Source organism: Terrapene carolina, unplaced genomic scaffold, assembly GCF_002925995.2.
Source record: "Terrapene carolina triunguis isolate 2854851 unplaced genomic scaffold, T_m_triunguis-2.0 Scaffold62, whole genome shotgun sequence".
NCBI lineage: Eukaryota > Metazoa > Chordata > Testudines > Emydidae > Terrapene > Terrapene triunguis.
The window spans coordinates 39,505,441-39,522,072 of record NW_020664413.1 but is presented as its reverse complement, the minus strand read 5'-3'; the positions used below and the strand labels follow the sequence as shown (position 1 = coordinate 39,522,072).

The 16,632-nt window shown below is 40.2% G+C and overlaps 1 protein-coding gene across 1 annotated transcript in view; it reads left to right on the top strand.

Moving 5' to 3' along the window:
* Nucleotides 1-16,192, top strand: part of WIPF1 (WAS/WASL interacting protein family member 1) — an 81,169-nt gene extending 64,977 nt beyond the window's left edge. The window contains exons 4-8 of the mRNA XM_024212915.1: nucleotides 1,106-1,267; nucleotides 3,310-4,077; nucleotides 7,177-7,398; nucleotides 9,727-9,840; nucleotides 10,991-16,192. Of these exons, the coding sequence (XP_024068683.1) occupies nucleotides 1,106-1,267; nucleotides 3,310-4,077; nucleotides 7,177-7,398; nucleotides 9,727-9,840; nucleotides 10,991-11,046 (1,322 nt within the window). The 3' untranslated portion in view covers nucleotides 11,047-16,192. The remainder of the gene's footprint in view (nucleotides 1-1,105; nucleotides 1,268-3,309; nucleotides 4,078-7,176; nucleotides 7,399-9,726; nucleotides 9,841-10,990) is intronic.
* The last annotated feature ends 440 nt before the right edge of the window (nucleotides 16,193-16,632 follow it).

The window sequence follows — 16,632 nt, the reverse complement described above, 5'->3', positions numbered from 1 at the left end:
TCTAGGGCTGCATTCAGCGAGGTGCCTAATCTGAGGCATGTGGGTATTCCCATTGAAAGCTAGGCACATGTTTCACTACTCTGCTGAATTGGAGCTATCATGGCAAGGCAATCAATGGGGATTAAAGGTAGATTAAATAGTAACGTTAAAGATGATGGGGTCTATTTTCTTGTTTGCATGAGTTAATAAACGATGAAAGACTAAAGTCTCATAGCAGGAACTCTCCAGAGGTTTACACCCTAAGCGAGTCAGAGCTGAATTTGGCCCAGTGTGCCTAACAAAGGGGAAGGGTGCAATTGAGCATTTCCCCATAAATACATCTTTTCTCTTTAAGGGAGAGATTACTGAATAGTGCATCTCATCCGCAGACCTGAAACCCCTTTACAAAGGATGGAAAATACCATTCTCCCCTTTTTAAAGAAGTGTGGAAACTGAGGTGCAGAGAAATGACTTGCTCAAGTTCACATGGTATCTGTGACCGAGCAGGGAACAGAACCTAGGTCTCCTGAGTCCCTATCCTGTGCCCTGCTCATTGCACTGTGCTGCTCTAAAGCAGTCCCTTGCCTTTGTTTAGAACCAGGGAAATACTTTCACGTGCCATTTCAGTTACGGTGTCAATATTTGTCATGGTCAGAGTAGAAAGAAGTATTTTTATATTATGACCATTTCTACCGATTGGAAAAACAAGCTAAAATCCATTCCTAGGCCCTCCCAAAACTATCTTTAAAAACAACTCACTGATCTTTTGGGGGGCTTTGTTCAATATGTATTTGTGGTAGCAACCCCATTGGTGACTGAGGTTTGTGCACATTCTAAGCCTCCAAATTGGTCAGACCACCACCAGCAGGACAGCTCTTCCATCTATAACCAAGCCTATAAATCTGGGGAAGGTGGAGAAGGATTAGGGACCAACGGCATGGGAAAAAATGGAAGCCCAACATGAAAGTGTGGCTGAATGGAATTATCATCGCCCCAACCTATTGTAGTCCCAACTTCTGCTCTGTGCCTGCTTCATAATCCTGTAGTCCAAGACAGCGACAAGAAGAAGGAGAGGATATGAAAAATACTGGCTATGTTTTAAAATTCCTGATTTTTGTTTCAACAGAACCCAAAGGATCTGGTGGTGGTGGCGGCGGTGGTGGAGGAAGTGGCGGAGGAGGAGGTGGTGGTGGCGGTGGTGGCTATGGCGGAGGTGGCCCACCTGGCTTAGGAGGCCTGTTTCAATCAGGAATGCCAAAGCTCAGATCTGCAGCAAATCGAGATACAGGTAAGGAGGATTTCCCAGATCTGTAAATTCAGTCAAGAATATTAAAAGCTTTCTAATGATAAATTTACAAAAACATTCATACAAGAGTAATAAAATAATGCAAGAGTTCTTTGGCTCAGGGAATGCTTCCAAACATATGTAAACAAAATACAACTAAAATATCATTAAGGGGTTAACTTTAAACTCTTGCACCCAGTAAACTCTGAAGAAAACCAGCATTCACTCTTGTGCCTCAGTATTTCAATCTCTATAGCAGGTACGGTCATCCCTTGAGTAACTAGGTACAAGGAAGGGAGTTAAAAAGAAATGCAGTTTCAGACTTAAATTTGGCTTTGTGTGTTTCATTCTTAGTGCTATGTTATATAGGGATATTTGGGGGAGAGAAGTTAAATTCCTTCCTCCCCCCCCACCCCTTCCTGAAGGTATTACTGATAAATAAAAATCTCAGGGATTGAGACCTCCCCTGTGGTGTACGGTAATAAGGGCCAGATCCAGTCCATTGCTCTGTGTGTGCGCACCCTCAAAGTGTAGCATCAAGAGGATTCCAAGCTAGAACTCCCTTAAGCCCTAGGGAAACTGGCCTCCTCTTAAACTGGAGAGACCATTTCAACCCCAAGGGGGCATAATTTACCTGTTAAGGTATGTGGCAAACATCCCATCTGGCTGCTATGCAAGCTATCATCAGCAGCATGCATTAGCTGGGCATACACACTTTTTTGCATGTCACAGGTTTTCAAAGGAGCTGCCCCGTGGAACAAAGCAGATTCTGTGGCGGGCAAGACTTATAAAATTGTGGATTTGCCACTTGTCGAGGAAGGTTGGGCCCTAGTGATTATTGACATGAGAGGATGTAATGGCTCCATCTAAATGTGTACTTAGGATGCTATTAATGGCCTATGCTCATTACAGATCTAACTTAATCTTTCAGCACATTTTGACGCAACACAAACTTTCAGAGGTGGTTTTATCTATGTTAGTCTGTGCTGGGAACTCTTCTTAATCCAAAGGTTCCCAGCATAATAGACCAGTGTTTCTTCAATTGCAAAACTGCCTCTTCCAGAGAAACACAAGCAAATCCATAAAAAATGGATATTGGAAGAGGGAAGAAATGGGAGAGGGGTTTTTTTTCTGTATTACTTTCAAGTCCTTTTCCTTTTGCTGAATTCTAGCAATCAAATATTGATTGACAGTTAAGATGCTTCTGCTCACATGTTGAAAACCCTAAATCATTGTTCTTCACAGTTTTTCCAAGGAGAGTTTCTTCCCTCCATGCTGTTAATGTTTGCATCAGGGAAGCCTGAAAATAAATCATATTATATCATTAGCAATGGTCCATAATCGCTCTAGTCCAATAGTTCTCAACCAGGGGTATGTGTACCCCTGGGGTATGCAGAGGTCTTCCGGGGGTACATCAACTAATCTAGATTTTGCCTAGTTTTACAACAGGCTACATAAAAAGCACTAGTGAAGTCAATACAAACTAAAATTTAATACAGATAATGTCTTGTTTATACTGCTCTATGTACTTACTTTTCAGTATATAGTATAATATTTATATTTCAGTTGATTTATTTTATAATTATACGGTAAAATATGAGAAAGTAAGCAATTTTTCAGTAATAGTGTGCTATGACACTTTTTTGTATTTTTGTCTGATTTTGTAAACAAGTAGTTTTTTAAGTGAGGTGCAACTTGGGGGTACGCAAGACAAATCAGACTCCTGAAAGGGGTACAGTAGTTTGGAAAGGATGAGAGCCACTGATCTAGTCTATCATAAGTATCCTTTGTATGCCGTCCTGCTGTGATAGAACATAATGGCTACTTTGGAGCTGTTGCTACAAATGCTTTTAAATTACCTATTGAGTAGTCTTGTGGGGACAAATCCTGAAGACTTCAGTCAGTCCTTACATCCAATGCAAAACTCCCAGTGCATTCAAGTAAAGACTTGACAATTTGGCCCATTCTCTCAGTGTGTTTTACCTTCTCTTGCCTATTGCCCAGCCCTTTACCCTGATGTGAGTAGTATTTACTTCTGTTTCCAGATTCTGGAGGAAACAGACCTCCCATGCTGCCACCAGGAGCAAGAACAACATCTGCCAAGCCTTTTTCACCTCCAGGTGCCACAGGGAGATTTCCAGGGCCTTCTTTGGGGCAAAGAAGTACCCCTCCTGAACCACAGAGAAACCGAATGCCACCTCCGAGACCTGATTTTGGTTCCAAACCAGATACAGGACCTCCTCCAGTGCCAAATACTCCAAGACCCATTCCATCAGGTTTACACAACAGAGTATCCCCTCCTGTGCCAGGAGCAAACAGGCAAACCAGCACAGGGCCTATCCCTCCATCTTTCCCAGGAAACAGAAATACAGGATTCGGAGGATCTATTCGCCAGTCGACTCCAAGTTCCTCACCTTCTTTCTCTAACAGACCTCCCCTTCCTCCTGCACCTGGCAAGTCAACAGATGACAAGCCGCCGCCACCACCACCTCCAACAGGAAACAGGGCATCCGTCAACCGGGAACCTTCCTTTCCACCTCCACCACCTCAAAACAGTAAACCTCCCGTTCCTTCCACACCTCGGCCACCCGCTGTCTCACAGGCTCCACCCCTGCCTCCAGGCAGACCAGGCTTACCTCCAGTTCCACCCATTTCCAGTGGAAATGATGACATGCCACGTCTTCCACAAAGGAATCTCTCTCTAGGTTCTCTTGCTCCTCCCAGCTTGCCTGGGACAGGTCGATCTGGCCCTCTTCCTCCCCCTCCAAATGAGCGGCCTCCTCCTCCAGTAAGAGATCCACCTAGCAGATCAGGTATGGCAGTGTGCATTTTTTCTGCTCTCCAGACCACCCTTGTAATGACTAAACTAATTGTTATCCACATGGTTTCAGTGAAGTAGCTGAATTTACCTCCAACACCAATTTCCTTCATGCTTTTCAGAGTGTAATATGAGCTGTAGCTTTAAATCGATTGACATGCTTTGCTGTTTGTTTGCCATATAAATTGAAGCTATAGACCAAAATGGCAATCAGTTTTAAAAACTGAAGTCCTCCTTTCACTGAAAAAGTGTAACTGACTGGTTTAATCAGTTACATCTTTAAAAATCACTATTCAGACTTGAATTAACTACCATGACCTGAGTTTGATTTGCAAGTTATTTTTGCAGGCACATGGGTCATGTACTTGCTATTTCATGTAATACTACCTTTCTTCAGTTGGGCTGATTACAAGCACCATTCCACTCAAGTCCTTTTTAGTAGTAGTAATTATGCTGTAGTATTTACACATTCATTATTACTATCATAGTTAATAGCAACTACAAACAGTATGTTTGATGATTATATTTTTTGGTGCAACAAACTTGTTTTATCTGTGGGTCCAATTAGATGAGTAATCTTTACCCCCCGGGAGTAGTACAGTTTGTCAGTGGCAATGTTCACAAGTAAAGGTTTGCAGAAACAGGCTCTCTGCATGTTAAACATCATGTACACTTATGGTGGTATTTACGTTATTTTAATAGATGTTACAACAGTAGTTATCATAACAAGTGTCATTATATTTGAGTCAACTTTGTCACTTATCATATGCAGATTTCTAACAAAAATAATATTGTTTCCATGGTGATATTTCATAATATACTTTGCCCTGTGCCTTTTATTACTAATGTTCAAGAACATAGATTATACCCTTATTGTTAATAACAATCTTCTTGATGATATAGTAAATAGAAGGGGACCTTGTGTTTGCTTCTTAATCCATATCCTTCCAATATTTACATTGTTTTTAGTTGGAATAATTTCTCTCATTATCTTAAAGTTACTAAAATGAATTAACCTTCACAGGTGGAGCACCATTGCAGGATTGCAAGCTGTAGTAGCATGTAAATGTAAACCACAAAGTACATAGGATTTCTTGTGACACGTTGCTTTTGGATAGTGGCACAATATCTGCTGATCTATTTTTAATAGATGTATCTGTAATACATCTTTAATAGATGTAATTAGATTTCTTTGAGCTGAGGGAATACTTGTAATAAAAAAATGACTTAGGAGAGTTTTATTGTGTTGATTAATTGCCCCACATTATGTGCGATATCTTTCATGCTGGCTCTAGGCATGTTACCGCTACAGTTGTTCAAATATACTGACATTGGAAACGTTAAAATCTGTGTCTGAGGTCTGTTTCTAATTCAGAGACAGATTGATGTACTGCAACCACAGCAGAGCCTGGCATGCAGCAAGTATTTGTGTAAGAGAGAGAACTGATCCCACACTGTTTAACATTGCCATTATTGAGCTGAATTCTCCTTTACACTATGCCACTGGCAGAATCTGGTCCTAACACCCAGCGTGGATGGAAAAGGGAGTGAAGAGTGAAGTGCCAAAGTCTGCTGACAATACAAAATTATTCAGGATAGTTCAGTCCAAAGCTGACTGTGAAGAGTTACAAAGGGATCTCACAAAACTGGGTGACTGAGCAACAAAGGGGCAGATGAAACCCAACATTGATAAGTGCAAAGTAATGCACATTGGAAAAAATAATCTCAACTATACATATATAATGATGGATTCTAAATTGGCTGTTCCCACCCAAGAAAGAGATTTTGGAGGCCCCTAGATTGATCTATGGAAACTTCTGCTCAGCAGTCGAAAAGGCTAACAGAGTGATAGGAACTATTAGGAAGGAGATAGAAAATATGACCGAAAAATATCATAATGCTACTATATAAATCCATGGTGCGCCCACACCTTCAATACAGTGTCCTGTTCTGGTTGCCCTATCTCAAAAAGGATATAGTAGAACTAGAAAAGGTTCAGGGAAAGGCAACAAAAATGATCAGGGGTATGGAATGGCTTCCATATGAGGAGAGACTTAAAAGACTAGGGCTGTTCAGCTTAGAAAATGAATGACTAAGGGGAGATATGATAGAGGTTTATAAAATCATGAATGGTGTAGAAAAAAGTGAATAGAGAAGTGTGTTTTACCCGTTCCCACAATACAAATATCAGGCATCACCCGACTGAAATTAATAGTCCATTGGTTTAACAGAAATAAGAGGAAGTACTTTTCACATAATGCATAATTAACCTGTGGAACTCATTACCATGGGATGTTTTGATGACCAAACGTATAACTGGATTCGAAAAAGAATTAGATAAGTTTATGGAGGATAAGTCCATCAATGGCTATTAACCAAGATGATCAGGGTGACCCTAAACCTCTGACTGTCAGAAGTGGAAGCCAGGGGTGGTTCACTCCAAAATTGTCCCGTTCTGTACACTCTCCCTGAAGCTGTGGTACTGGCCACAGTTGGAGGCAGGATCCTGGGCTAGATGAGCCATTGGTCTGACTCAGTATAGCCGCTCTTATGTTCTCTTGGTTCAGAGAGCTCTTACACCACTTCCCATCCCGTTACCTTAAAAGAGGGTGTGGCTGAAGGAAATGGGATATGGCCTGGACCCTCTGTGCTGCCCTGATGCTCCATTGTGGTTTCAGCCCTTTGTGACCATTTGTAGCCAGCATAAGTTAATGCAGCCCTAAAGCTGCTTTAACAACGTGGAACGAAGAGACCAGCCCTGCACAGACGCTATATGAGGCAAAGGGAGTGGAAAGGTGACATTTAAGCCTCCTTTCTGTGTAAACATTCCCCTTGAACCTGCACTCTGTGCAGATCAGCCACACCCAGAGGAGGGTGGATCAGGAAAGAGATGTCAAACACTACATTACTGCAATCCCTCCCTCAGGCTGAAGGAGGCAGACAACCCTCCCCATTGCTTTTGGAGCCCATCAAAGCCAGTGTCCTATCTGACACCCTTCAGAGCGATGCAAGACGACAATGCTTAGAGCTGATAGAATAACAGTAGGTTTTATGGTACAATAGATTATTGATTTGTGTCTCTGTCTTGATTCAGGACCCCTTCCACCTCCTCCCCCTGTAAACAGAAATGGCAGCATTTCACGGGCATTGCCTGCTACTCCACAGCTGCCTTCCAGGGCAGGATTAGAAAACCAGAGAGGTGGACCAAGGCCTCCACTTCCTCCTGACAGACCTGGTTCCGGAGCTCCTCCTCCACCACCACCTCCTGCACAATCATCGGCAATCAGAAATGGCTTCCAGGACTCGTCATGTGAAGGTGAACTGTGTTCTCAGACATACTCAACATATCACTCTCTCATCACTCAGAAGCTTTGCCTAAGTAAAGCTATCAGCATTTGACACCCCTCCCCCCCCCAATGTTAAATGAGATACTTCACTGATGCTTGAAGTCTGATTCTGAGCTCTCACCAGTTTTACACTGGAGTTATTCCTGACTGACCCAGGTGTAACTTGGGTCTAAAAAGGCCTGCCATATGGAGTTATCTGAATATTTTAATGTGGAAAACAGAAGTGCAAAGTTAACAGTACGACTGACATGAACATACTAGCATGCCAGTGGGACTTCAGCAAGCACTGGACCTCAGAAATAACCATTCAAAAGTAACCTAAAAAGAGGAAACGTGTGTACCATTCTTTACTTCTTTTTGCTGTATAAAGAAAGCCTGAAGGATTTTTTTTCCATGTTAAAAATTCAGGTCTCCTCTGCCCTGAAACCCTTTGGACAACTGAAGTAGTGGGATTACGACATCACAGGAGACAAAGTAAAAGCTGAGCAGTAGAGAAGAAAAGGGATCTTTAGTCAAACTGTTTAAAACTTTTTGGGTTTTTCCATTTTGGCTACTAAACAGTGGGGATAAAGGATATGTGCATTAAAGATGAATCAGTCCTTTCCTTTCAATTCAGGCATGAGCTCACAATATTCATTTGCATCTCCCAACAAAATCAGGAAAGACCAGACTTGACATTCCTGATATTTCTAAGCTAAAAAGCAAGCAGAAAATAAGACTATAAAATAATCCTTCTGAGCTTTCTTGATGCAGCATAAGAGGCAAAACTGGATGCAACCAGTTTTTTCTGTGCAAATCATCTTTAGGGGTCAGAACCTACATAGTTCCTACACAAGCAGAACTCTAATTGAAATCCAGGTGAGTCTTGCTTGCCTCAGGAATGTAAATCTGGGCCCCAAAATAATCAATCCTGTGGTCAATTGTTGGTAAAGTTCACTCAGGTCGTAGCTGGATGACCTCATACAAAAACCTACATTACAAGAGTGTTACGGTTGCAAAGTGCTGGAAATGATAAAAAACAAAGTTGCCTGTGTGCCCTTATTCTGCCCCTTGAGCATCTGCATTCAGATACAGGACAGTGTAATCTGAGCACAGGCTATTTATTTTTTCCAGGATTTTGACTTACTACTAATATGTCATTGGAATCCGACCCCTCTTTTATTGTACAGGGAAATGTGCGTCTCTAGCAGTTGAAGAAATACTGATACCTTTAGCTTTATCTTCACACTTTTTACAAAAGTTGCACATTTCTCCTTGATTATGCATTTTCTCACAGTGCTGCTAATTTTTCTTTTTTCTTTGAAGATTGAATTTTATTGGATGCTATAGTGGTTCTAGTTGTTTGGATACTTTGTACATCGATGAGGTCTAAATACTGTAATACAAATTCAGCACCCTGAATCCTACTACACATTTCTATAGTAGGAGAGAAGATTAATTTAATATAGAATATGTAGGGCCAAATTTATTATATGCATAAGTGGGTGCAATATTGATGTCACCAGCAGGTAATCTAGAATCAGGAAACCACCTAGAGTGAGATCTCCCACCAACTCCAGGCCCTTTACGCTGCGTACAAGGGCCGGAGTAATGTAAAGAGACTCTCTAAAAGCTTCATAGCTGACTATGGGAGGATCCCCCCAGCACAGGCACTGTGAAAAGACAGTCATAAGGCTGCCCTCCAAGGACTACCCCTTACAAGCCATAGCATAGGGGCCATGCCCGGGTGGGGCAAAGGGCAGACGGGGCCCCAGCACACAGCACTGCAGAGATTCAAGGCAGCGCTGTGGCCTGTAAGGTAGCCCAGGGAAACTACCATAACTTAGCTTAGGCAGCTCTTGGAGGCCCATCTATGCCAAGGCTTGAAGCCACCATCCCCTTGGGCATCGAATCTCAACCTGAAGGCTAAGTTCTTCTGCACAGACGGGAAGGTGGGTGGAAGACACTGAGTCTTCATATAACATTCTGAGTCGCACTATTAGGACTCTTGTGGATTTCAATGGACTCCTGTTTGGATTATGTTTCTTAGTTTGTTTTTTATGGAGCATTGTAAACAATAAGACAAGGCAGGTGCAATGACGTAAATGATCAATGAATGATAAAGTGAATTCAGGCTAATTTGGGCCATCTTTTTGTTCTGTGTTTGTACAGCATCTAGCACAGTAGGGTTCTGATCTATGACTTGGCTTCTAGGAGGTACTGCAAAACAGAATGTGTAATAATATCAATACTACACAACTCTTCTATTAAGAATTGTTACTTTTAAAATTTTCCTGTAACTGTTTATTTCTCTCCAGATGAGTGGGAAAGCAGATTTTCCTTCCATCCGATATCTGACCTACCACCTCCAGAGCCATATGTACCAATGAACAAAAGTTACCCCAGTAAACTAGCAAGGAATGAAAGCAGAGGTATGTTTTGGTTTTGTTTTTGTTTTGCCAAATATTGTTAATTTTGAAAGATAATAGTCAGGCCTTCAGATGGCCTAGTGATGGATGTGGTGAAAGAACCTATACAGAGTAGTGGGGGATAAAAATATTTATAACTGGGAACAATTTGCATCTCTATTTATCTGCTTTCCCTTAGTAGACTGAGTTTACTAATTTCTCTGCTAATTACCATTACCCCTTTTCTATTCGCTATAGGCTGCACACACCGTCCAACCTAAAAACTCATAATTCTGCCTTCAGACATGCAAACACAACTCCCATTGGGATTGTAAAGGTGTTGGAGGGCAGAATAGGGCCTAATAGATCTACCAATATTTTTGTTGTTGTTGGCTTGAAGAAATTTAATGGTTGAGTTCTCATGTATACAAATATTGTAGGTGTTCCCTGTGCAAGTCCCTCTTCTGTTGTTGAGAATAGACTCTATAGACACACAAATATGTAAAATCTCTTTGGGTAAAAATGGGAGAAACCAACATCCTCTTAATAAGTTAAGGTTTATAAGTCTAAGGGCCTGATCTCGCACCCTATCCATGCAGGAAACACTGAAAGATTGTTTGCAGGATCAAGTCCTATTAAACTTGCTAGTTTTTTTTAAGTGGGGGGAGGGCCTGGGAACTGTATACCCTTCTCAAATTTAATTTGCCTAGTTTTTGGATGAAAATTTTTCTTGTGGAGAAATGGTGCTGTGAGATTTTATCACACTTAAACTGTAGAACTTCAGTGTTTTTTTTATTACAATTTGCATTTGTTTTAAAGTCACAGTGAGACTTAATGCCCTTGTAGAACTGATAACTCTTATTAACGCTAACAAGAGTTGTAGATGTGTCCTCAAGAGGCAGAAAGAGCCGAAAGGCAGAAAAAACACATGCTTTTTGGCATTTGGGGCATTAAATAGTTGCTTAATAGGAACTATTCTGTACATCATTTATATTTCTTATCTTGGTAAATAAATCATCCAATAAACTACACAAAACTGCTCATAAAATGGATCATACGGGTACTTAAAATGCGTAGTTCTTCACAAATCGTTTCATGAGGAGCTTGGGCACGCTCTTCTGTGTGAAAGAAATAGATCCTGATGAACACAGCCATCTCTTTCTTTCATTTCTAGATGGCTCTGGCCGAAGGGAAAGAGGTGTCCCACCGCTCCCACCTATACCGAGGTGAAGTGGATTTCCAGCCCTTCTCAGGGTGACTGCTGTTTTTAAATTTCTCTTGAATTACTTCTCACGCCCATGTCATTGGAAAGTTGCCTCTTCTGCTTTATTTCCACTTTTGGCTTGTGATTAGGGGTAATTTGAGTATCTATTAGAGAAGTAAGGTACAATTTATGTACCATAGTTGCTTAAAACTATAGATTTTACTTGCTTATATAGCAGGCTGTCATGAAAGGCATTTCGGGGACCATATAGAACAATATACATATTCTTACTGGGTCCCATCCTGTTCCCAGTGATCTTGGTGGGAGTTTTGCCATTGAATTCAACAAGAGCAGGCACAAGCCCACTAACTAGTTTTGGGTGAAGTAGTTGTAACATTTGAACTACAAAGTCCAATAATTTACTGCTGTCTGCCTGGAAATTAATCACGTGGGGACAGCACACAGATGAGATTCCCTTGGATCTTTTTTTTGCACGCTTCAACGCCCTATCCTGCTTCTGCATGCTACTGCTCAACTTTATGTGAGTCTGCAAGTTAACAATTCAACCCAAATTCTTTTGACCATAGTTTAGCCTGTCAGAAGCATGTGTTTATGCTACAGATTGCACACCCTTCCCCTGAGTGTGACAACTAAATGGCATCGTTTTCTGACACCCCACCAGCACTGGGCTCCAGCAGAGGCTATCTCCAGCCTTCATTCTTGAGGGGAAACATTGCCATGACATGAAGGAGAATTCTCAAAAGAAAAGAGAAAATTGAGAATTCAGCAGAGTATGGCTGGTATGGCCCTGAATGGCCCTAATGCCTTGTTTTGTAATAGCCTTATGCTGTTAATCTCTACTGATCCTTTCCATTTGGATGTGGATCATGCCCTCAAAATTGGATTACTGTAATGCTCTTTATGTCGGGCTACACCTGAAGACTACTCAAACTACGGCTAGATCAAAATGCAGCCTCCCCCTTAATTATATGCTCCTTCTGTGAAACCTGCTAACACCTGTGCTCCACAGATTGCATTGGCTTCCCATTTGTTTCTGGGTATAATTCATTAGTCAAAAACATCTTGAAGCTCTGTGTGGTTTGGCTGCTTGAGAAAGTGCTTCTCCCTTGTGTTGCATGACAATTAAGATCAACTGAGTGCTTGAATGAACGGCCCTCACATTTAAACAGGAGGGATCTGGTGGAAGGGCATTTTCTAGTGAAAGCCATAAACTCTAGAACTTGCTGTCCATGCTGGTTCAACAGGGGTGCAGTGTATTGACCTTCTGAGCTTGCTCCATGGCCTGCCTGAGTCCAAACTTTTGTTTCAGAGGGTACCAGGAGGGATCTGAAGGAAATTCCCTTATTAGGAGAAAGCAAACTTTTTTTAGGCATTGTGGTGATTGGTGAAATTGCAGATCTGCTTTTAAATATTGTACATGAGCAAAGAATGTTTGTTTAGTGCATTTTATAAACTGATGTAAACAAATGGAAAAAGACATTGGAAATCATAGGAAGACTTTGATTCTGGATTTGAACGTGTCTGAATGTATCTTTGTCAGCTGGACTTCTGAAAGTTAGCTTTGAAGAATGACTTTCCGTCACCTCCCCACCAATCTCTGACTCTCTCAATGTGCTCACTGGAGTCCACAGGAAGTCCTCACTGGTGGACATGTTTCATACTGTGTTGCTCATTAAATCAAAGGAAGAAGCCATGCAGGTTAGAAATATATTGGGCAAAATGCCGACACCTCCCCCCCGCAACCCCCCAGCAGTGGAAAACCTGATTCCTCATTCAGTTCTGCGGGTTTTGTTACAGTATGATACTTTTGAGCCCAGCGCTTGAACATCTGAGGGGGGTTGGCAGAAGAGACTCTTCAAAATGAACATTGAACCCTAGGGAAATGGTGTGCAGTGGGACCGTCTCCATTATGTGACTATGTAGTGGCAGATCCCACGCGGCCTTACAATCTGTGTAATCCCATTGACGACAGGGTACGATTTGAACCTGATGAATACAGCTTTGCCTTTCTGGTATGTTTGTTTACAAAGTCATGTTTGGATATTTTTACCTATGATAGTATTTGATAAGACATATTTTTACATTTTGATATCTCTGGGCCTGATTCTGAGATGCGTTCCACGGACCTGATCCTACATCGAAATACACACACACACACACACACACACACACACACACACACACAGGATCAGAGCCATGTGAGCTTCTTGCACAGATTTCAGAAGAAGCTCCACCTGTGACATGTATCTTTGGATCAAGCCCGTGTGATCTGTAAATGTACTAACATCACTTGTAAGCATGGCACTTAAACATTCAAGCTATGAATATTGAAAGTCTGTATGTGGCCCACTATTGTGTGAATCTAAAGTCCAAAAAAGATTTAAAACACCTAGTGATATTTATAGGATAAATTATTGTATTGATGCTGTTAAACCAAAGCACTTATGGCTTTCTGAGGAATGACATCATGGACTTGAGAATACAATATTTTAATGCATCACCCTGCCAAAGTCTTAATAAAATATGAATAGTTATGCAGTGTAACAACTAAGAGCAACTCCAGAAGTTATACATTTCTTTGTAACTTATCTGCATATAGCAAGACACTTTTACTTTGGCTGTGTCAATGAAAATACTGTATTTCATTCCTGTAGCTGACTGCACCATCCAAAATACTCTATAATTCACTTCATGAGCAGAATTTCTCTACAATCATAACCAAAGCCATAACAAATTAGCGTAAATCTAATTTTAAACTGTGATGTGGGCTTCAGTGAGGGAAGCAAAGAAATCTAATCTGTTTGAAACTGTCTGATTCTTAGCACTTTCTTTACGAGTAGAAATTTTTTCAATATATATACGCTAAGCATCCATAAAACACCTTTGAGAAATGATAGTAGTAATAAATGTATATCTTTTGATTGTAAAATTCACCAAATATATTCAAAAAACAGTGCATCATTTTAACATTCAGTATATCATTTTGTATACAAGTAGATATTTACAATAAGATCAGTATTACAATATTTATTTCACTATGCATAGTGTTTAAAAAAGATAAGCATGAAACAAAACTGGTTAATCCAACAGTGCCTTACTATGTTTTAACAAACTTTTGATGTCAAAATAGCAATTGCTGCCTTTTTATAAAAATTTTAGATGTTATGCTTTGATGTCTAATGTAAAATACAAAACAGTGCTTATAGTGTGATAATACAATGTCTGAGCTAAGTGTTTGCATTTGTAACATGCTTGATCCACTAATTTCAAAGGGAGTAGTATGTTTGAAAAGACTGCTGGGTCAGGCCTTTAATTGGGGTATGTATGGAAGTTTGCTTAATTCCAAATCAATTTCTGGTGTTAATGCATTTGGAAATTAAGCACATTTACCCCACATGTTTACAGTCATTGGACCAATGTATCTCTTCTGTTATACCTGTACGATCCAATTAACTTCAGTGGGGCTGTGCAAGTGTATTAGAGGACCACTGACTGACTGTATTTAGGATTTAGTATGTTTATTTTGATTGCATGGTATTTTAAACATGCAGTCCTTAAACCATCTGTATGTCATCACCTGAGACTCAAATTGTGACAAAGATGACCACTGAAACTCATTTCTATGCAAATCAAGCAGATAAATAAAATCAGAGCTTTCTGTGTGAGATGGCCATTTTTATTTATATTTTCTATTCAGTATTTTTGGATGAAAAGCACATGCTATATATCTGTTGGAGTGACTTTCTTGATGCTTTGTGACTTTATTCTAGCCACTCTGTTTAGGTATAAGAATTGTTACAGGAAACTAAATAGGTAATGCAGGAATCAGGAATTTTTGGAAATGAACTGAATAGCCTTGCATTAACTTTCTTTGGAAACCGTGATTCCCAGCACCAAAAGGTTCAGAAGAACAGCATCTTCTGGGATGGAACTACAAGATGCATTTCTTACGGTTTAAAAAATTAGACAGTAGCTTCTACTCACAGAAATAACTGTTTTACGTGTCTGTGGTGCAGTTTGCATTCTATTTATGAGGAAGGTGTAGGGAACTAATTTCCACTTGGGTTTGGGTGTCTTAGTACTATAATAATTTTGCTATGCAAAAAAATGCAATTAGAAACTACACTTTCCTCCTTTTAGAGTCAAGAATTCTGAGTCTTATGAGCAAACTTTTAATTTTAATTCAAACAAAATATTATGTAATGAGAAACCTTGACATAGTCATTATGGCAACAGAATCTTAAAAAGAGGAAGGAAGAATTTGTGTGCATCGGATTACATAAAAGATGGAGTGAACATTGATATAACAGTTCAAAACAAGACCTATATGTGCTTTCTCAGTGTCATATTGTAGTATTGTGAATGTTGATGTCTTACTGTCCAGTAGGAACAAAATCTACTCTGGCATTACATTGGGTGTATAGTTTTCCAAACTCTACTCAACAAGGAAATAATGAGAATACCTTGCATGAAATATTCATTAAAAGAAAAACTGCTAAAAGAAACTGCAGCAAGGAAAATGTCTCTTCAAGTGAAAAGAGAGGAGGTGAGGAAGCCCTTTAGGCTCCAAAGCGTCTAAAGTGAAATCTTCTGGGCTGTTTAATTAGTGTCTGGACCTGCACCATTGATGACAAAGGGGAGGTTTTGCAGGTGTTCAATGAGACTAGCTCAGGCTTATATAAGTTTTTAGTTCCCAAGTGTGTGCAATGGCTATGCAAGTCAAAGAGGAGGAAATGAAGACTGTGTGTCCAGAGAAAAGGAATAATGAACCTAATCAAGTATGTTTGAAATACAATTTAACTTGGTGCAATGAGGACAGGCCTCTAATGTAAGGTAATATAAAATGTGCTAAAGGCAACACTTAGCATCTGGACTTGCGAAACCACACAAGACTGTAACAGAGGAAGGAATAGAGCTCAAAATGGTTCCTGAAGAACAAATAAAGCATTTCTCTGAAAGAAATGTGTCAAGTCCAGCTGACAGCCAGCTGTGCTGAGAGGAGATTCTGGTAACTTATGTGAAGTCTTTGGGAAGCGCAACCAAAACTATCCAGAGCTGAACTTGGAGCTAAGCTCTCTGGGCTTTTCATAAAATGTTAGTCATCAAGCAGAAGAAAAATAACATTTATTTTGTTTGTGATTCTTTTTCTCTATTTTCTGCCCTATGTTAAATAAATTTTTGCTTTTATTTAAGATAATGAATTGATTGTGGAGACTTGCATTAATTTAGGAACAAACATGATCAGGTCCTTCAGGAGAGAGGAAACTGACTACTGGCCTTAAAGGGAAGCAGAAGTGTAATAATGAACCTGGGCACTTGCTCAAGACTTGCAAAATTTCTTCCCAAATTGGTATATACCACTTCCTTGCAGCACAGTGTGGGACTGAAAGGATGTCAAGCTTGGTTACAATGATTTTTATATACACTAATGTAATACTTAAATTAGCCTGTTAATTTTGGTTAATGAATGTTACAAATTTACATTGTATCTTATGATACTATACTTATAGGTAGGTATTATTTTAGGGCCAGATCCTACAGTCATAGCTGAATAAAGACTTCAGGATTTGGTTCTAAGCAAGACACAACAA